Consider the following 20,609-nt stretch of genomic DNA (forward strand, 5'->3'; position numbering starts at 1 on the left):
ATTAGGTCAATTGAAACCATAAATTAAAGAGTAAACGTTCTTTCTGGTCCCTAACCATTTGTTTGATGGACTCCTTATTCCCTAAAAAATCTAAAAACCCAAATCGATCCCTATTTATTTTGATATATGTATGTTTCAGTCCCTATTTACTTTGAATGCTATTATTTTATTATCTGTTGATTTTGTAGGCTTCAACCTTTCAATAGAGTTGTTACCTTTTATCTTATAGAGACGACAAGAGAATTTGTCAAGGTTGTGCTTTATCTCTTTGTGCATACGTCTGAAAATAAATAAACAATGTTTATATATTTAAAGTTGTAATTGAGCAAGTATAATAATATGTAAAATTAGGTCAATTGAAACCATAAATTAAAGAGTAAACGTTCTTTCTGGTCCCTAACCATTTGTTTGATGGACTCCTTATTCCCTAAAAAATCTAAAAACCCAAATCGATCCCTATTTATTTTGATATATGTATGTTTCAGTCCCTATTTACTTTGAATAAATGTCCTTTCCGGCCCCTAACTAGGGACTGAAACATACATATATCAAAATAGATAGGAACCAATTTGAATTTTTAGATTTCTTAGGAGATGGAAAGTCCATCGAATAAATGGTTAGAGACTGAAAATGGTATTTACTCTAAATTAAATTAGAGAAAATAATAATAAATTGTAGAGTTGTGAACTAACTTGTCAAGTACCAAACGTGTTGCCTGAAATTCTTTAACAGCATTATAAGCAATTTCTGTGGCAGGCCCAGCAACCACTTCTACTTTGAATTTTATCTGAAAAATCTCATTTGCAATAATATAATAATAAATATTACGAATAAACTACCATTTGTACCCATGAATTTTGGGTACGCGGACAAAAGTATCCATTAATTTTTTGTGAAAATTCAGGTGAAGTTGATATGTGAAAGTCATTAAATGAAAATTTATTCAAATTAGTCAAATCATCTAACGACTTTCGAATATCAACTTCACGTGAAGTCGACTTCATCTGAGTTTTTAACTTAATTTTTTATTATCCCTAATATTATTGATTAAGAATATGGATTGTGCTGACCTCATTCTTTTTGAAGTGATCGAAGAGATCCGAGTTACGAAGATCTAACCATCTCTTGCTATGTTCCTCAATAACTTTCTTGTTGGTTGAAATGAAGTAATTGGAATCAACTCTCATCATGTAACCCACTAAAGAACCCAAATAAATAAATAAATAAAAATGAAACAAGTCAGATCAAAGAAATTAGTCAACAATACAAAAATTAATCAGCACAATTTAAATTACTTATTAATTACTAATTAGTGATGGACTAATGCTCACTTTAGCTCAATAGGTACACACTAGTTATTTTAATCCTTATAAACTTTGATAAGTTTTTTATCGTATTTTTTAACACAATAGACTAAAAACTAATTTTCTGTAGATCAAAGTTTCATTTAAAAAAAATTGTTATTGACTAATAAATTGCTGCACGTATAAAATGAAATTCGAATTCTCCAACATTTACTTAAAGGGAGAGTAAACTAACCACTCGATCAATCTGAATGAATCAAAATAATCTTTTAATAAAAATCGAGTTAGTCTCTCAAATTTTTTTTTTAAAAAAAACTAATACATGTACCTATAGAAACCAAAGTGAGCTTAGCTTATTAGCTAAACTAGTGATTAAAACATAGCATATCCAAATCATAAATTGTAACCTAAGTATTATGATTTCATGTCCTTGTTCTGTGCTGTGGAGAAAGGTGAGTTACAAAAGTATGTAAACAACTATAAGTGAAAAAAAAAATCATATGCAAATATATAATTGTGAAAATTATTAGTTGTTTACACAGCATTTGTTTGTAAAAGTAAGTGAAAGTGAGTGATGATTTCTTACAACGCTTTCTTCCAAAACAAGAAAACATACTAGGACTACTGAACCAATCAAGAATTGGAACAATTGTGAGATGATCTCCGGATTTGAGAGAGAACTTTTTGGTGGCCATCATAATTGCTTCTAAATTAACCTCTCTTGATGCATCTTGGATCATCACTACCCTTTGTTGTTGTTGATTAACTTGAACTTGATGAACTTGAACTTCTTCTTCAGCCATTCTTGACCAAAAAAAAAAGAAAAAAAAAGAGTTTCTCTATTTTGAAACAAGACTTATTATCTATTTATTTTAATTCTCCTAAATATATATATATATTTTTTTATTTTTTGAGATGATCAAAGCAATAAGCAAGGCTGAAGCTACTATTAAAAAAAAAAAAAATCAAACCTATGAACTTTGGAAAATATTATATGTTTATGTACAAAAATAGGGTTTCATATCTTATAACAAAGTAAAGAAAGGAAAATATGAAAAACTATAAAAGGACGTATTTGTATGTTCTAATTCTATGAAAGTAAATATTATGAGGTAACATTGAGATCAAACACAACATACTAAACATCAAATTCTAAAAATTTATTATGTCTAAGTGGTGGTTTGATATTTATAACCATATAACAATAATGGTAACAACATATGTTGAAACAAATTAAGGGTAGTGAAGAATCCTTGAAAAGCATAAGAGAGGTATAACTAAAAGCATATTCGGATATGCCATCAAAAAAAATGGAGGTGAATCAAATGAGATGAAGGGGTGATTTTATTTCTACATTTCAGAATTATTTATTAATTCCATTCATCTATAAGTTTCAGTCATTGAAGAAATTTTTTGTCCTTATATTGCAGGCCTTTGGTAAAAGAATATGTGAAAGAGTTAAAGGATCGTTGATGAAATCTAAGAATTTAATGAGATGCAACATTGTTGTCTAGACTCTAGAGGGTTTTTTTTTTTTTTGGTGAGATCTTTTTTTCTCATATATTTGATTGTGACTTTGCACCTATAAGGGCCAGGCATGGTAATGAATTATTATAAAATTGAATAAATAAGATGGAATTTGAAAGCTGGTTTTGGCTAAGGTTGGCATATCCCAATACGGTTCTTATATCTAATAATAATAATAATAATAATAATAATAATAATAATAATTGGTCAATTTGTTGTTAATGGATTTTGTTAGTTGGACAGAAACATTGATTTCGTGTTCATCGAGTAATTACCATATACCATGTACTGGCTTTATTATTTCAACTTTGCATAGGAAAAAACTTCGGATAAGATGCTCATGTCTTTTAACATCTAAACATTTTCCTTTTACTTTTTTTTTTATATTTTTAAACTTGGCCCGGATAGTAACTAAGGCTGCGTTTGTTTCTAAAAACAACAGGATAAAACAAGATTTTGAGAACAAGACATAAAGGATAGAGACACAATTTTGTGTTCTTATATTTTGTTTAGTGATAAAAATAAAAAAATTATGAAAATCTAATTTATTCTTTTTTTTTTCATTCAAAAAATTTGAAAAAAAAATTATAATAATAAAAAGTATAATTATGAAAAATTAACAAGAATAATGAAAGAAGAAATGAAAAATAAGTTACGTTCCTTGTTAGTGTCTTTGTATCATTCTTTGTCAGGATGGAAACAAAATACACTAATTCAGTGTCTTTGGATACAATGTCTTTATCCATATTTTATCCGTCAAACATAATTCTATATTTCTGTATCCCTGTCTCAATGTTCCGTTCCTATAAACAAACGCAGCCCAAGCTTTGAAGGTCTAGCAAAACAATTTCAAAGGCCATGATCCCAATTGGAGAAACCTTCATGAAGCTAATAAATTTGCTTTATGCACACCACTCGGCTCAAACCTAATCTTAGTGTATTTACCTATATCACTTTCCCTTAAAAAATAAACTATATCACTTGAAAAAATTCTTTAGAGATTTTTCACCGTTTACAACAAATTTTAGTCGTTCTCTTTAAATAATTAATCTTTTACTCAAAGGCAATAAAGTTAAAAGTTACTCCTAGAGGATATTTGAAAAAGATGAATGAAAATCGAATACAAATCCCAAATTCAAATTATATATGCAAAAGAACAAATCACTAAATTATAGGCTCTTTAACTACTTAATAGGCCCTTTCTGAGAATTTTTATATAATTTGTCCATTTTATTAGTTAATTCATGTTAATAGTCCTTTGTATTAATTTCCCCTGAATAAGATTAATGGAATACACTAAAAATGATAATTATATATAATCACAAGCTATGACACTATATGGTTCATTTACACTAAAGTATAAGGTACAGTAGGAAACCATTCACCCTTCAATTATTTTAGTGTGGTTATGATCACAATGTATTTTTGTTGCAACTTATAATCAACTAGGATGATTTAAGGGTTAACAATAGATTATTTTCTCACTTTAGAGGAGGAATTTTCACATAGTTTGGAACCTTTTTGGCTTGTGAACCTGTAATGCTCCAAAATTGCTCCAAAACTTAAACAATGCTCCGTTTCTATGGTGCCCATAGCCTCCAATGCAACTTGAATCTTGTTCATGGGTATGAGCAAACATTTCCTGAAGTCGTTGACGACAAATAGTCCGAAAACACTGGAGTTGAGTTGAGCATCTTGTTGTCTGGAACATTGTCTAAAAGTGTCCTCTTTCATTATCTGATCCGATCCGATACAACAACTTTGCTGCTATAACTAGCTAGTCAACTCGAATTCTTTTTCAGTTTCTTTTCTAAGGCCTCTTCGAAGTTCCGGCTAGACAGTGACAGAACCTGGTTGAGCAATAACCTCACCCCAGCTCTCTTCATCCGTGCATATCTTGGTTTAATCCTTTCTTCCAAACTGTATCCGAAAAACTGTGGGAATTTGACAAGCTCAGAATTTGGGTAACCCATAGTGATGAAGAAATCCCATTTCGGAATCAAATTGTCTGCCAAGCTAAAGGTGTACAAGGCACCAAATCTTGAAATCATAGTCCCAATTTCATCCAAAGTGTATCCCTTTTCCAAGAAAAACTGTGTTACAGGCTTCAGATTGGCCTCAATGCTAAGACCAAAATTCTGTGGACAACGGAACAGAAGAACACCAACATCCACTCCCAAGGATCGGAAGTAATTAGCCGTGGGTCGTAAGTTGTCCTCTACACTATAACTTACAATATTGGGGCAGCGAGTTAAGATCTTACCTATGTTATCATCTGACAGGCCTAATTCTCGGAGAAAATCTATGCTCTCCTCCACCTTCTCCCTACTATAAGTTAGAAGAGCCGGGAAGCGGTATATCACCTTCGCCCATTGTTTCTTGTCGACGCCTAAGGATTCTAAGAACTTCATGGTGGGTTTAAGATTTTCCGACAGGCTGATTCCACATAATTGAGGCCTTTTAGTGAGGATGGTGGGGATGTCCTCTTTCGGAACTCCAAGTTCAAGAAAAAACTCAACTACAGGCTTAATTTTACCCTCCAAGCTGTAGTAGGCAAAAGACGGGAATCGCCGAATAATACCATTGATTTGCTCAATACTCATACCGAACTCTATGAGATAGACAATATGAGGGCGAAGATTGCCAGCAGTCATGTCTATTGCATTCACTCGAGACACGGTTCTAAGCTTCTTAGAGTCTATTATTGGAGTAGGAGGAGGAACCTGCACAGCTGGTTTTTCCTTAACCGGGGGATTTGGATAGTTTTCGACTACATCGACTAGACTATCACCGTGCTCTTCGAGAAGAGATTCAAGGTATGGGACAATAGCATCCCTGATTTCAAGTGTTGTAAGTTCTCTCCCTGTTTTATGAAAGAAGACTGTGATTACTAGGATTAAATGTTGAAGAAAGTCATAAAAGAGATGTAATTAATGTGTTGCAACCGAACCTACGAGGTACCGAGATTTGTGTTTAGAGTGAAGCACCGAGACAAGGTGATCAATAAAAGGATCTGATTTGTTGACAGTTCTCGCTGCAATGGCATTGCTCAAGCCTTCTTTTTTCAAAAACAGCATCAATACAGCCTTGGCTTCTTCCTTTTCTGCTGCTAACAGAGTGGGAGGCATCACTCGCACGTTTAACGACCCATTTGTGCCTTGGGGGAAAAAAAAGAACTTTGGAGTTATATGTAAACCAAATAACAATTGAAACCTGAAAAAATAGAAAAGGATGAAAAATTCCTACCAGATTTTGCCTGGCACAAGAACACCTTTGCAGGAAAAGAGAGTTGAGTCCTGATGTAAACTCTTCAAATGAAGAGAAAGTTCAAGTTATATAATGATCCAATCAAAATGAAAAAACAAATGAAAAAGAAAACAAAAAGGAAGGAAGCAAATCATCTTGCTGCTAATAAATTGAGACCAAAAAATAAAAGCGAAAAAGCATAATGGATTAATGGTAGCCGCTGTTTCTTTTTTTCATTGATATTGGAAAAGGCTAAAAACTCTACAAAAGGAGAGGATCGCCGTAGCAAGGTACACAAAAGTAAAGAACCCATATGCGACAGCATACACCAATACTAATCATGTGGAAGATCTTGCATAAACTCAGTTATGCCAATTCAATCCTCCACAGTCATCTGGAAGATCTTGCATAAACTCACAGAATAAAATTATTACACCATACTTGTCAAAGTGGTGCAAAAAATTTGTGCTAAAACTCAGCTGAACTACACATGTACCTCTAAATGTGCACCTTCAACCCTTCACACTAATGTGACAGATTGCAAAAAATTGAACACCCCAAAACTGACTTCACATAACTCAGAATCACCCTTTGATACGTTCCATCTACCTTCACTTCATAAAGTCTGAATTCCTTCATCAATTCAATAAATATCAAGTGGCCAGATCACATATTTCTAGAAATAACCTTCCAGTTCTTAAAATCAAGTCCAGCCACTCCAGCTGGGAAGCCTCCTAGGCCAATCGAGGATCACAGAATCACTTTCTGTGATTCATTTTTCTGCATGTATCGTGCGAACAATGAATCACTTAACTTCTTCCTAGATAAGTATATGATTACAATACTTCCATCGAATTTATACAATATCCACAACCATCCTATTTGTCATTGATGCTGCGACATTATCAAATAACACTGTATAAAATGTCTAATCAAGTAGTTGGTGGCAGTGGCGGCAACGGAGGTGGTGGAGCTTGGTCAGGTCTTTTATGAGTTTGGTGGATCGAGTTCACAGTGGACATGTAGTAGTGGATTCCAGCCAATGAATGATTTTTGGTCATAGTTATTCTGCTGACAATCTCATCCCATTCCCAGGAGAGGATTCCAAATCTCAGCCACGTCGATCACCTCAGCCACACATTTCCTCATGGAACTAGTGACTACAGGCCTGTTTTGGATGCTTCTAAGGTTGATTTGAACCAAATGCCAACAGATTATCATGGGGTTGCATTTGGATTGAGTGGGACACGAGCGTATGCAGCCTGTGATCAAGGTCATCCCGTTGTACATGCCAATGAGGACCAACCAGAGTACTACTTGGCCAGAGATATGGCAAGTAGAGTGATTGAGCCATTAGTTTGTTTCACTGAGAAGCATCCAAAGTAGTACTCATTATTCTGTTATTTATGTACATATGTTGGACTGTTTTGCATTTTGATATTCATGACACTTTTATTATATTATTTTAGTTTGTTACTAATCCACGTTATGTATGTTCTTAGGTTTATTCTTCATGCACTTGATAAAACGTAACATAAACTAGTTCAACATATAAAAAGCATAACCTATTCAGACACCACATAAAACGTAACATAAACTAGTTCAACATATAAAAAGCATTAAATAAATATTAGGTAATAATCCACCCCTTAACTCTAACCATTGCTGCCTGCATGAGAAGACGAAGATGCTTGATTCTGTAGACACTTACTCCTTGTATGCCCAGGTTGCCTGCATAACCCACACCTCTTAGGTTGCCCTTCATCAAATTCATCCATGTTCTTTCTAAGCCTGGTAGAGGGTGGTCGTCCCTGAGTAGCCCTCATCAGACTTGGGTCTGGTACCACCCGAGGCCCTTCATACATCGGCCAATGGTCCTCGTGTGGAGGTGCAGAAAAAACCATTTTGTATACATTGAAAACACTACTCATCCGATAAACACTATCAACATAAGTTGTCCAATCAATTCTCTGAGATGCACATGCTATCAGAACATGTTTGCATGGATAGTGCAATGCTTGAAAATATCCGCAGTCACAACGACGTTCTTTCAAAGACACTCTATATGCACCAAAGTTATAACCACCAGTGGAAGCAGCTTCTGACACTGTGAATTCTAAATTTTCTCTATCGTACAGGTGGACATTCATTTGACCACTTGCTTCCCTGTTCTTCTCAATAGCTTTGGTCAAAACATGAGAAAATTGTTGTCCAGCAGCCAATTGGGCTTCAGCCTCTTTTCCTTTACTAACAAAAAGCTCCGCCAACCGATAATAGGTAGATCTCACTAGTGATGTAATTGGAAGGTTTCGGATGCCCTTCAAGACATCATTCACACACTCGGATAAGTTGGTTATCATGTGTCCATACCTACGACCCTCATCCCGATGTTGAGTCCAAAGTTCCAATGGGCATCTATTGGCCCATGTACACATTTCTGAGTTCTCAGATTTCATCAACTCAAAGTAGTACTGGAACTCAAACCCAGTTTTCGCATACGCCGCATTCACAAGTGCCCTTCTTGCATCCTTACTCTTAAAATTGAGTGCAAAGTTTGCTGCCAAGTGGCGAATGCAGAATGCACGATAAGCGCTAGGAGGGTGCCAACCACTCCCTTCAGCATTCAACGCAGCTTGAATGGCAGGATGGTTGTCAGATATAACAAGAATGCCAGGTTGAGGAGTCACCTGCTTCCTCAGATAAGTTAGGGAGAATTTCAATGTCCAATTGAAAATAGAAATTACGCAAACCCTACAAATTGCATGTTAAGTACTTGTATATAATTTAGAAGTTACCTGCTCACGCATATGAGTAAGGAAGAATTTCCATGATTCTATATTTTCTCCTTCGACCAATGCAAAAGCAACTGGCAATATGTTAGAGTTACCGTCTTGTGCAATGGCAATCATCAACATTCCACCATACTTCCCGTACAGAAGGGTGCCATCGATACTAATAACAGGCTTACAGTGCTTAAAAGCCTCTACACATGGTGAAAATGTCCAGAATAAACGATGAAAAATCACACGACTTGGGTCAACCACACCCTCGACACGAACCGGGGCAGTCTTCATCATCACAAAACTTCCGGGCATTGTCATTTGGATTCCCAATATCCACCTTGGAAGTAGATTATACGACTCTTCCCAATCGCCATAAATCTTTGCAATTGCTTTTTGTTTTGCCAGCCAAGCTTTTCGGTAACTGCACCTAAACCCAAATTTTCCCTCTATTGAATTCTGCAATAATTTAATTGAAATAGTGGGATCAGCTTGCACCATCGGGAAGATAGAAGAACATACAACATGATAATCAAGTTGTCGGTGGTTTCTTGAAACATTAATTGCAAGGCATGTGTGTCGACCGTTGTACTTTCGGACCTCCCAGTACCTTTTTTTTTGCCGCAATGATACACGGATCAACCAATTACACCCTTGATCAGACTGTCTGCACTTTCCACAGTACTTTCTGTGATCGGATTCTAGCACTTTGTACTCCACAGCTCGACGAATGTTGTAGTTCTTTATTGCAAGCACGGCCTCGTCTTTGCTTCGAAAGCGTTGTCCGATCACGAACTCTCCCTCCTTTATGAACCCAGACAAATCCACATCAACTTGTTGCATCGCGCTTAGATTCAATGCGGAAAAATGACTAGGATAGTGTTGTGTCTCTAAATTAGAACGTTGAGTTTGTGTTAACGGGTCATTTCCTTGGTTGTCATCACTATCATACGGAATATTCACCGACTCTTCATCCTCATCTCGAATGACATCCTCTGCAACATCTACCATCTCCACGAAAGCTTCATGGTTTGGTGGATGCTGGGTGGGTGGTTCTATGGTTTCCAATACTAGTCGTCCAGAAGACCGACTATCCCCAAGAGCTGTCTCGCCTTCGTTGACATTTTGATTGTTGTATACTGCAAATGAAGGCGATCTCACAAGTAAAGGTCCTGAACCGGAGCTTCCTTCCATTCCTCTCGACTGTACATTTGGTGCAGATCCTCCAGAGCTCCCAAATATCTCCTCAATCCGTACAAATAGCTCAATTGTACGAATCTCCGGACATGTTGATTGACAGTAAAACAAAACCTGCATATCACTATCACTGCGTATCGGAAATCTCTGATATCTAGCATGTCCTCCACTAAATGATATTGGGAGCCTATATAAGATCTCAGATACTCGCTTCTTGTCAAACTGATCCAACTTTTGCAAAATATTGTCTTGTAGGTCGGCATAGGAAGTTGTTGAATTAATAAAAATCCCTATAGGATTCTTGCTGCTAAAAGTTGTTCCCTCTATAGTATCTATAATTTCTCCACAATGGTGAACGACAACAAAATAACTTTTGGAAGTCATTTTCTCAAAAAATAAATCACACTGGCATTAGGAAAGTTATTTTTTTCAACAGCAGCTCTTAACTCGCAATTCTGCACTACTTTTTCCGATTTTCTAAACGCAAATCGCATTGGCTTTTCCCCCCACAAATCGTACCAGCGGCATGGGGTTTAGTAAAAAGCTTGGATGCACTGCAATTTACTAATACATAAAATAAGACACAAATGTAAATAACATCGGATCAGGGTATACACATAATTAGATGATTTATTTATTTTATGTATGTAAAAGAGTCCATAATTTATAAAAAGATACACAGTATCTATTAATACACTAACAATAATTTATACTATTTAGACACCTCCTTAGTCGTTAGTCCTTATCTTTGGTAATATATTATGATGATTAATCCATGGCTTATAGGTTAGAATTTTAAGGTTTTTCCATGCCTAAGTCAGGAACGAAGTTAATCGAACGCTTCACAGATTCACATACAATATGACACTAGCTCATCTCCATTAAGGGACTATAAACCCTTTCAATCAATTTCTTCTTCAACCGATGCTCGAAATCGAAATGTGTAAATGTGTAAGGTATCGAAGAGGAAATGAGCTAACAATATTGAACATGCAAGGAATCCAGTAACATATGGATCGATAAAATAGAGAAAAAATAGTAAAAATTAAAAATAAAATAAAATAAAAAGAAAGAAAGAGCGAAGAATACCTTGTGGTGATGGAAGTGTAAAGTTTAGTGGAAGGAAAATGGTGGTGTGGATGAAGAGAAGATGAAGCTTTCATAGTTGTAGACTTGTAGTGGACCACAAATTGCGTTTGCTCCTTCCTACGAGAAAGAATAGAAGAAAAACCACACAGAGATCAGAAGAAGAACACGCGCGCGCGCGCGCGCACACACACAGAGAGAGAGAGAGAGAGAGAGAGAGAGAGAGAGACCGAAGAGGGAAAGGAAGAATGTGAGATGATGGCGCCGCTTGCGAAGGAGTGTTGTGTTGTGCTGCGACGAAGAACTGAAGAGAGGATAAGATATTAAGAGGAGATATTTTAAAAAAAAAAATAATTATAGAAAAGTTTAACGACAGCAGTTTTATTGAATTTTGGCCAGCAGAAAAAGGTGAGTTGGATAAAATCTCATACTAATCTCACATTATCAAATCATCATTGATGGCTAGTTCATAGCTAACAATCACAAAAATTGCTGGCCCCTAACATTGCTCATTATATTATTTATATACTAAAATCAGTTACTAAAATTCACTATTAATATATTTATGTATAAATATATATATAATTTAATTTATTTTTAATATATATTTATATTTTAATATATATTTTTATAACTAATTTTAATGTACACGTAATATAATTAATTTTTTTTTAAATTAGCCAAAACAGTTAATAACTTTTTTTTTCATGGCCAAGCCAATCGTAGAATATATTGATAAATGAGTGATAATATAAAATTATAAACTAATGTTATTATACAAAATTTTGTATTTATTATCAGTGATAAATTTTGAAAAAGAAATTAACACTAAAAATATTCTACAAATATTTTTAAACTCATACTAAGTAAATAAAATTAACCGAAAGTCTTGAAGGCCAACGAATTTTAACAATTTTGACCAACAATTAGTTAATAAAAGATAATAAACAGTAAAAAGTGACAACTTATTTAAGGATCGAATTTTAAATTAAAATATTCTAATATGTAATATAGTTATGTATCCTATCAATTTCTCAACAAATTGAAAAGATTCATCAACGATTTTGTATAATAATGAAAAAAAGTTGACTAGTGTAATGCAATGATAGTATTTCCACCAAAATGCTTTTTTTTTGTCTATTTTCACCAAAAAGTTTGGCATCACTATTTTAAAGAAAATTGAAAAATTTTAAAGCAGTCAATAATTCAGAACTTATAATATCTTATCAAAACTTGAAGGCGAGACACACACAAAATAAAAAATTATATCTGTAACATTTTTGGTACATTATTAAATATACATTTTTCTAAACTTTTTCAAATATTTTTACACTTATTATTCATTTTTTATTTCAAAAGCAAAACATATACACATAAAATATGCAGACCAAAATAAATTTAACTAGATAGGGAGTCAGAGAGATTTGATAGCCATAAAAAGTTGTAAACATAACCGGATTATTGCCGTAAGACCCCGAAAATAAATAATGATTACAAAATTCCATGAGAATCTAACAATACAAAGTTCTGATTTGGGGAACACAATAATGAATATCATATATGGAACAACTTTTATTTCTAACTCAAAGCAAAAATTGAACCCGTGAATGGTTGCTCCATTAACGAATTTGACATGATGACACAACTAATCATTTGACAAAATTATTGCCAACAATAACATGGTTTTCTTTTAAGTTAAAAATGAAACTTTGAAGGCCCCTAATTGACAACATCAAGAACCAGCTTCCGAGACTTTAGAACAGACCACCTAAGGCGACGATAGTACCCAGCTTGAAGCAATGCCAATGTTAGAACAAAGATCCATTTGAATCCCATCTGCACATAGTAGCAATCTTGTTAGGAATTAAGATATTTTCTACACTGATCTGTGAGAAAATGAAACAAATAAAAAGATTAGAGGAAACAGACCAGTTTTCTCTCTTCCATCTCAGGTTCAGCTGCCCAAGATAAGAATGACACAACATCTTTTCCCATCTGCAGCAAAACATAACAAAAATATATGATCTCCATTCTTACACAGTTCATTCCCTGGAGATTTTACTGAAACCAATACTCAACAAACATAAGTACCTGAGATTCGGTGGCGGGAGTTCCATCTTCATATTCAACAGCACCATCATTAAGCATTTTAGGCATGGCAATGGCTCCGCCAGGGAAATAAGGATTATAGTGGAGACCCTCTCTAATCTACAACATTATGTAGTAACCTTTAAGCACAGTATTTGCTCACTAGTATAGGGGGCAGAATAATCGGAAGATTTGTTTCCCTTTGCTTTTTGTTTGAAAACAAAAAACAAAAAAAGGCCTTATATTTAATATTATACATTCATGAACAACCAGAGTCACCGGTGAGGAGGTGACAAAGTGTAAATAAAGAAAACTCAACATTGATTCATGGGTATTCGACATACATATATCACACGTACATATATATTAAAAATAGAGCGATTCAAGTGCATGTAAAATTTTGGAGTATCAGGGTTAATTCTAGTACGATATGCAAAGAAAATAATGCATAAAGTCAAAGACCCTGTGACAATCCCCAGCTAGCATGCAGAGATACTAGTAATTGGTGTGCACAAGAAAAGGACACAGGAAGAAAAACCTTTGCTTGCACAGAATCCTAAGCCACACAACAGATTTAAAAATGTCTGTTCTAGCTCTGAACCACACATCAGGCATTCATCAAATCTATATAACTTGCACACGATTCAAGTGTATTAGCCCCTAAAATGCCTTTAGAAAAAAAGACTTTACCGAAACACCAGCAGGGGGGTCGCGATAACCAGTTAGAAGGGCAAACACATAATTCTGGCCATTGTGACGAGCCTGAAAATGTGATGTATAAGAATAATTAAAGATCACAGGCAATATAAAACTTGTAGACGTTACTAGCAGATAACAGACATTACTTTGGTAATAAGACTTAGATCAGGAGGATAGGCTCCTCCATTAGCAAACCTAGCAGCTGCTTCATTTGCATATGGCTGAGGAAAGCGATCACTGAGTTTACCAGGGCGTGTGAACATCTCGCCCTCATCATTAGGGCCGTCAACCACTTCAATCTCAGCTGCCATAGCCTTTACTTCTTCTTCTGTATAAGCAACGCCAACCAAATCGCGGTATGATATCAAAGACATAGAATGGCAGGACGCACAGACTTGTGTATAGACTTGATGACCACGACGAATCCTGCTCAAAAAAATTATTGAATGTAACAAGACGTGAATTAGCATTCATCCTAATATTATATATAGTTGATGGAGGCACAGAGGAGAATCAAGATCCACATATTATGAGTCCTGCCCCAAACCTTGCCCCAAAAAGGAGGGGTGATACTTCAACTACAGAACTGAATAAAAAGGCAATTATTTCTTTCAGGAATTTAAGTTTGCAAATCAACCAATATAGACTAGGAAAGGTGAATGTACACATATCCTCACCCCAAAAGTGGAGAGGCTGCTATTAAAATTTAAACCCATGACCCCATCGTGAGGTAGCAACATTAATGTTCAACCAAGGTCCACCTTTGTGGCAAATGATACAGTTGAGATTACAATGTGTGTGTGTGTTTGTAAAGGAAAAATACATTCGAAATATTGGGAAAGTTCAGGAAAAGCTCACGAAGCATGATCATATGAACTGAGGATGCCCTGGTGAGGCCATGGATAGCTTGGGCATGCGAGGCCATGCTCAGCTTCATCAGCTGATGCTGTTGTCGCAAAACCCAAAAACCCAGTGACACTAGCCCCAATTAATGCAAGTGCTCTTAACGAGCTGCTGCCAGTCGAACCATCCCCATCTTTCTTTGTGAGAATGGATGACATAGATAAAGCATTCTGCAATAAGTATAGAGTAGCTATTAGCAAAAGATATAACCAGCTTACTCCCAAGTACGCAAATTTTCATAGAATCATAAAAAACACACCACATGCATGAGCATGAGCACATACTAGTCTGCACAAACAGTTTAACTTATACTTCAAACATTAACAGAAAAGGCAATATAGAAAATAGCTCCCATTAGCTGGACTAAGGACTCAAGATTGTACAAATTACAAATAATGAATCGAACTGTGAAACTATTCTTAGATGCGAGGTTCTAAGTTGCTATAGCAATTGCAAATTTGCAATCATGTTGTAATAAAGATATTCCCATAACAATCAGTTTGCAGAAAGTCCCAAGAGCAAATGGCTTTTTGCGAAGGAGGCAGTCCTATACTAAGAGGAGTAAATTATAGAAAACTTGCATTGCAGGCCTAAGCTTGGAATCCAAGGGCTTCAGTTAATTAATGTTATGGTATTAGTTTCTATTCGACAGTTTTGTAAATAAACTAAACACAATTAGTAATAATAAGTTTTGATGAAATCAATAAAATTATTGCAGAAATGAGAAATTTGTAACGATTTTGATGAAATATGACTTAAAAAAAAAAAGAAGTTTGCTGAAAAGGGAAATATTAAGACCAGAGAGAATGCTTACAGGAGAATGAGATTGGAGTTTCCTCCTCAATAACTGCTGAAAAACACCTCCAGCCATCTCGTCTGCACTGAAAATCAATAACAAAAAGTATAAGCATAAAAGGAAAATACCTTATATATAGAGAGTTTAATTTTGATGCACTAATAGTGTAAAGCGTTTTATACAGTCGTGCAATAACATCGGTTCTTTAACAGTGTAAAGCGTTTTATACAGTCGTGCAATAACATCGGTTCTTTTAAATGATCATTCACACTGTCAATGTTAAAGGTAGTTATTTTTACCTATATATTAACTTACAGAGTATTAATATTAAATTCTTATATATATGTATATAACAAAAGAAAGAGTTTCATTTACTTGTAAAATTGCATCAAATCAAACATATGAAAACGTACACAAACATATCAGAAGCAACAACAAATTCGAACCAGAAAGAACAACCAGCAACAACAACATACATAGCAGAATCGCATAACCAGCAGCAAGAACAACCACATTCATCACAATCCACAATTCAATGTATAATTCATTTCATAATTTAGCAACAAAATACTCCATCGGCGGGACTTTGCGGTGGTCATCGGCGGAGGCGGCATGGCGTTGGGAACCCACAGATCGGCACCACGTTGGACTATGATGAACCGAAAGAGAGAAAGAGAAAGGAGAAAGTGAGATGTGTTACCTTTGAAGTGTGAAGTGTGAAGTGTGATGATGGAAACGCCGATTGGCTGTGATTGCGAAGCTGCACCGCCGCGGTGATCGGAGACGCGAAGGAGTGGCACGGACAACAGAATAGAAAAGATGGTACAGTCGGAGAATATTTCTGGTTAATTAAATTTTGTGGAAGGCTAGTTATGGAATAAGAAAATTCCGCAAGGGTTATTTCTGGTACAAAAGTTTATTTTTAAAAATATGGTCTATTATTAAAACCGGTCCGGACCGGCCGATTCGATAAAAAAACCGATAAATCAAACACTAAACCAATCCGATCCGATGAGCAACAAACCGGTATAAATCGATCAAATTTAAAATAAACCGGTCTAAACCGATAAGACCGGTTTGATCAAACCGTTTGAGTTTCAAAATTTTTTCAAAATGTATGGGGTTCGAACTCCTTCGTCAAGAAAAAAAATGATACTCACAACCACCAAACTGTTATACTTGTTATTAATATATCTTTTAGCAAATAATTTACTTCTATTTAATTTATTTTAATTTTAATTATAAACTCATTGATTCTTAAATTAATTATATTTTTATTTAACAATAATTATAAACTCACTTATTTTTTTATAATTATATAATATCTATTAATATTATTTTTCAATAAATACTTGTAGTTTGTAATAGTATAATAGATATAAACTAATTAATAAATTATTAAAATTTGAAAATAATAGTTATTTTAATATAAAAACAAAATAAAAATATTTATGATAGAGTAAAATTAATAAAATACTTATTGTTCCTGTTTCATATTGTTTTAAAATAGTTAGAAATTTTTAAAATGTCAGTGAAAATATGTATTTTAAATTTTAATTTTAAATTTTTTACTATGTTTTGTTTTTTTATTTATATAGGACCGGGTTAATCGGTTCAACCAGTGATCCACCAGTTGAACTAATGACCCAGTAATCTGACCAGTTCAATCACCGATTCGATTATAACAACTATGGGTATATCTAATTTCACTAATTAATCAATTTTGTCTTTTAAATTTTTATTTAGCCAAAATAATCTCCAAAAAGATTAACTTGAGATAAATCATATTAGTCAATCCATTAACGGATTTTTTATTTATATAAATAAATTAAATATATTAATTATCAATTTTTTGTAATTTGTAGCGTTTTTACGAAAATACGTAACATGTCATACTTTATTTACAGAGTAAATGGATTGATATTAGGCGTATTTCATTTATACAGTAAACGAAATAAGGTTGTCGGTCCTATGACGTGTGCACACGTATTTTGCAATGTCCCTATTTCCTTTACTCTGTAAACGAAATAGGCTCAGTGACGCCTATTTAAAGGGTTTCGTTCACAATCATTGAAGAAGTCAAAAGTTATTGTTTACCTTACCTTTTTTATCTATGTTTGACCAAACCAGCGGCTCAGTCGAACATTATGGCAGACGATGCGGACATTAACAGGCTGAACGCCACGTGGCATGTCGCCGGGACAGAGGACTTTGAGGTGGTGTTGCTGTTTAATTTATTAATAATTTTTACCGTGCTTGAGACAAATTGCCATGTTAGCCCTATACATATTTGATTGTAGAAGTAGTGCCTAAATAGATTCTACCTATAGTAATATGTAGTTGTAAGTAGGTCGAACGTATTTGTAGGATGTTAGAGGAACTTTGAGTAAGGGATTCGGTTGGTGTACGCTACTTTATTGCATGGTATAATGTATGTTAAAATAAAACTTTTTACCAATGTAATTTATGTCACCGAAATTTAAACTAAGTACACGAACACATTTAATTATGTTATATCCCGTTTAATAAATGTAATTATTTTTTCATTAAATATAATATTATATACGCAAGAATATATTAAATTTTTATATATTAAGTTTAAAGTAACATGATCGAGAGGCCCGCATGTAAACATATTTATATATTTGTTTACCAATTGGGATGACTACTTCTGCTCCGGAGAGTTAGCCACAGAGTCCCACCACCCGATGCCATTCTCATGTACATGAGAGATGCTGGTTTCGGAGACGCTGCCCCACTAAGAGACTTCTTGTTCGACAACACGATGATCACAACATTCGTAGAGCGCTGGCGACCGGAGACTCACACATTTCACATGCCATGGGGTGAGTGTACGATCACGCTGCAGGACGTTGCCTACCATCTCGGATTGCGCACAGATGGTGATCCCGTTGGTGGTTGCTTTCGAGACTTCCAGGCCCACTACCACACTAGGGCTTGGGAGATGGTCGAGCGTTTACTCGGAGCCAAGCTACTTGTAGTTGTCCAGCAGGGAGCTCAGAGGAGAGAGGATTTCTCGCTGAAGGTGACATGGCTGCGCGATCGGCTACGACAGATGCCGCCGAATACATCCGATCTGGATACCTTGCGACAGTACGCGAGGTGCTACATCATGCTGATGATCAGGGGCTACTTAGGGACTGATAAATCGAACAACACCGTTCATCTCAGGTGGCTGCCGCTGCTAGATGATTTTGAGAGGTGTCACAGGTTGTCATGGGGTTCGTCTCAGATTCCTCACCGTCAATGTCCATCTTATAAACCGGGCGGATAACATGGATAGGCGGCGGTGTGAGGGGCCGATCATCCTGCAAAAAGTCCGACTGCCCAGATCCACCGCCGCCAACGTCACCAACCTCTGTGGAGAGCTCCATCACTTGTTCACACATGATTCTGCCATGAATGTCAAATATCAGCCGCACATGATCATCGCCGCGCAGTCAAAACAGACGAAATCGGAATACTCCATTCCCCATCGGAGCTAGCATCCTATACCCTATCCTCCCAATCTCTTTACTCCCACTTTGATCGAGGTGCCTCAATATCAGACTCTTTAACTCCGACAACGAGGCAACTCGCTGTGTGCATAGCAGCACTATATTCCACACTCAAATACGACCCCGTTATTCCCGTTCCTCATTAGGCAATTAGGATACACACACAACCAAATATACACTACTAGTAGACATTATGAATGGTTTGGAAAAGGTTTAGGCAGAGGAGGTGAATTTGTTGTGAAGAATACAATGGGTTGCACATCCTTTTATTGTTGCTTCAAGTTTGTCCTATTGTATTTCGTTTACACAGTAAACGAATTATTGTTCCACATATTTCGTTTACAGAATAAACGAGTTGAAATTAGGCGTATTTCGTTTACACATATTTATTTCGTTTATTATGTAAACGAAATACGCCTAATTTCAATTCGTTTACTCTATAAATGAAATGTGACATATTACGCATTTTCGTAAAAACGCTACAAATTATGGAAATCAATAATTAATATATTTAATTTATTTATATAAATAAAAATCCTAAATATGTATTAAAGTTCAGCGCTTTTAGTCGTTACATTTTTTAACTTTTGAGTTCTTTTAGTCTTTTTGAGTGCTTTTATTGTAATAATTGTATTATTTTAACTATGACAGATGCACATTGGGATGACATAAACAAAATTGAATGTGTCATGGCAATTTCTTGGGTCTTGGCTTTGAGGTTAGTAAATATGTGTTATTGTATTTTTTTTATTAATTTTAATTTACATTTAAAAAAAATTAAATTAATTTTAGCTTGTAAATATTGTTCTATTTTACTTTACATGGTTAGGGTTATGTTTGTGGTGACAACATAATTTAGGATTGTTATTGTTGCTAATCACTTTAGAGATTTATTTTAAATTATTTAATTAAATTTTATTTAAAGAAAAAAACTTGTAGTCTCTATTATAAATTTCTATGATTATGAATTTGTTATTGATTTTTTTTAACCGACAGAGATTTTGCCTCTTACTTTCAAGGAATGTTAGCCACATCTTTTATCTATTGGATATCATTCTGATATTTTTCATTACTTGAAAGAGGTAAATTTGTGTGAGACGATATAATTTAGAAATTTTATCTTTGATATTATACGAGTGAATACTCCATCTGGCCCTAACAATTACCTCGAAATGACAATGAGGTCCCTAAGAAAAAAATCTAATCCAGCTCTTGATATTTTTTTGGGACTGATTAGCCCATGTGTAAAAAAAAAAACAACTTGAATTTTTTTTGGCACAAGGACCTCGTTGTCCTTTCGAGATAATTGTCAGGGATCGAGTTGAGTTCTTTTTTTGTTAAGGACTTCGTTGTCTTTCGAGATAATTATTAGGAACTATTTTGGATTTTATTCGATATTTATACTAATTTCTATATTTATTTAGCAATGCACACACTTTTTTTATCATTTCTACGGTGAGTGCAT

At 34.8% G+C, this 20,609-nt stretch overlaps 4 protein-coding genes across 7 annotated transcripts; 1 reads left to right on the plus strand and 3 right to left on the minus strand.

Moving 5' to 3' along the window:
• Window positions 1–135: 135 nt before the first annotated feature.
• LOC130957787 (uncharacterized) lies at window positions 136–2,368 on the minus strand. The gene is made up of 4 exons (XM_057884631.1): window positions 1,921–2,368; window positions 1,071–1,198; window positions 693–787; window positions 136–280 (listed from the first exon to the last, which is right to left on the minus strand). Exons 1-4 carry the CDS (start codon window positions 2,105–2,107, stop codon window positions 136–138), a joined length of 555 nt encoding a protein of 184 aa, XP_057740614.1. The 5' UTR covers window positions 2,108–2,368.
• Window positions 2,369–4,123: 1,755 nt separating this feature from the next.
• LOC130955342 (transcription termination factor MTERF5, chloroplastic) lies at window positions 4,124–11,441 on the minus strand. Of its 4 annotated transcripts, XM_057882183.1 has the most exons (5): window positions 11,371–11,441; window positions 11,144–11,260; window positions 6,078–6,139; window positions 5,782–5,988; window positions 4,124–5,694 (listed from the first exon to the last, which is right to left on the minus strand). In XM_057882183.1, the coding sequence occupies exons 2-5, from the start codon at window positions 11,215–11,217 to the stop codon at window positions 4,613–4,615; spliced, it is 1,425 nt and encodes a 474-aa protein (XP_057738166.1). In that variant the 5' UTR covers window positions 11,218–11,260; window positions 11,371–11,441; the 3' UTR covers window positions 4,124–4,612. The 4 variants fall into 4 exon arrangements, with proteins under 4 accessions (XP_057738166.1, XP_057738164.1, XP_057738167.1 ...); XM_057882181.1 differs by lacking the exons at window positions 4,124–5,694; window positions 5,782–5,988; window positions 6,078–6,139 and adding exons at window positions 7,628–8,764; window positions 8,873–10,618 and having other exon boundaries at window positions 11,371–11,427; XM_057882184.1 differs by lacking the exons at window positions 4,124–5,694; window positions 5,782–5,988; window positions 6,078–6,139; window positions 11,371–11,441 and adding exons at window positions 7,628–8,764; window positions 8,873–9,316 and having other exon boundaries at window positions 11,144–11,261.
• A 1,092-nt stretch (window positions 11,442–12,533) lies between these two features.
• On the minus strand, window positions 12,534–16,462 carry LOC130955884 (cytochrome c1-2, heme protein, mitochondrial). The gene is made up of 8 exons (XM_057882878.1): window positions 16,327–16,462; window positions 15,645–15,711; window positions 14,786–15,000; window positions 14,074–14,353; window positions 13,919–13,990; window positions 13,232–13,348; window positions 13,070–13,135; window positions 12,534–12,976 (listed from the first exon to the last, which is right to left on the minus strand). The coding sequence occupies exons 2-8, from the start codon at window positions 15,699–15,701 to the stop codon at window positions 12,860–12,862; spliced, it is 924 nt and encodes a 307-aa protein (XP_057738861.1). The 5' UTR covers window positions 15,702–15,711; window positions 16,327–16,462; the 3' UTR covers window positions 12,534–12,859.
• A 1,889-nt stretch (window positions 16,463–18,351) lies between these two features.
• LOC130957788 (serine/threonine-protein phosphatase 7 long form homolog) lies at window positions 18,352–18,921 on the plus strand. The gene has a single exon (XM_057884632.1). The coding sequence runs from the start codon at window positions 18,352–18,354 to the stop codon at window positions 18,919–18,921; it is 570 nt and encodes a 189-aa protein (XP_057740615.1).
• The last annotated feature ends 1,688 nt before the right edge of the window (window positions 18,922–20,609 follow it).

This window comes from Arachis stenosperma, chromosome 10, assembly GCF_014773155.1.
Source record: "Arachis stenosperma cultivar V10309 chromosome 10, arast.V10309.gnm1.PFL2, whole genome shotgun sequence".
Lineage (NCBI taxonomy): Eukaryota > Viridiplantae > Streptophyta > Magnoliopsida > Fabales > Fabaceae > Arachis > Arachis stenosperma.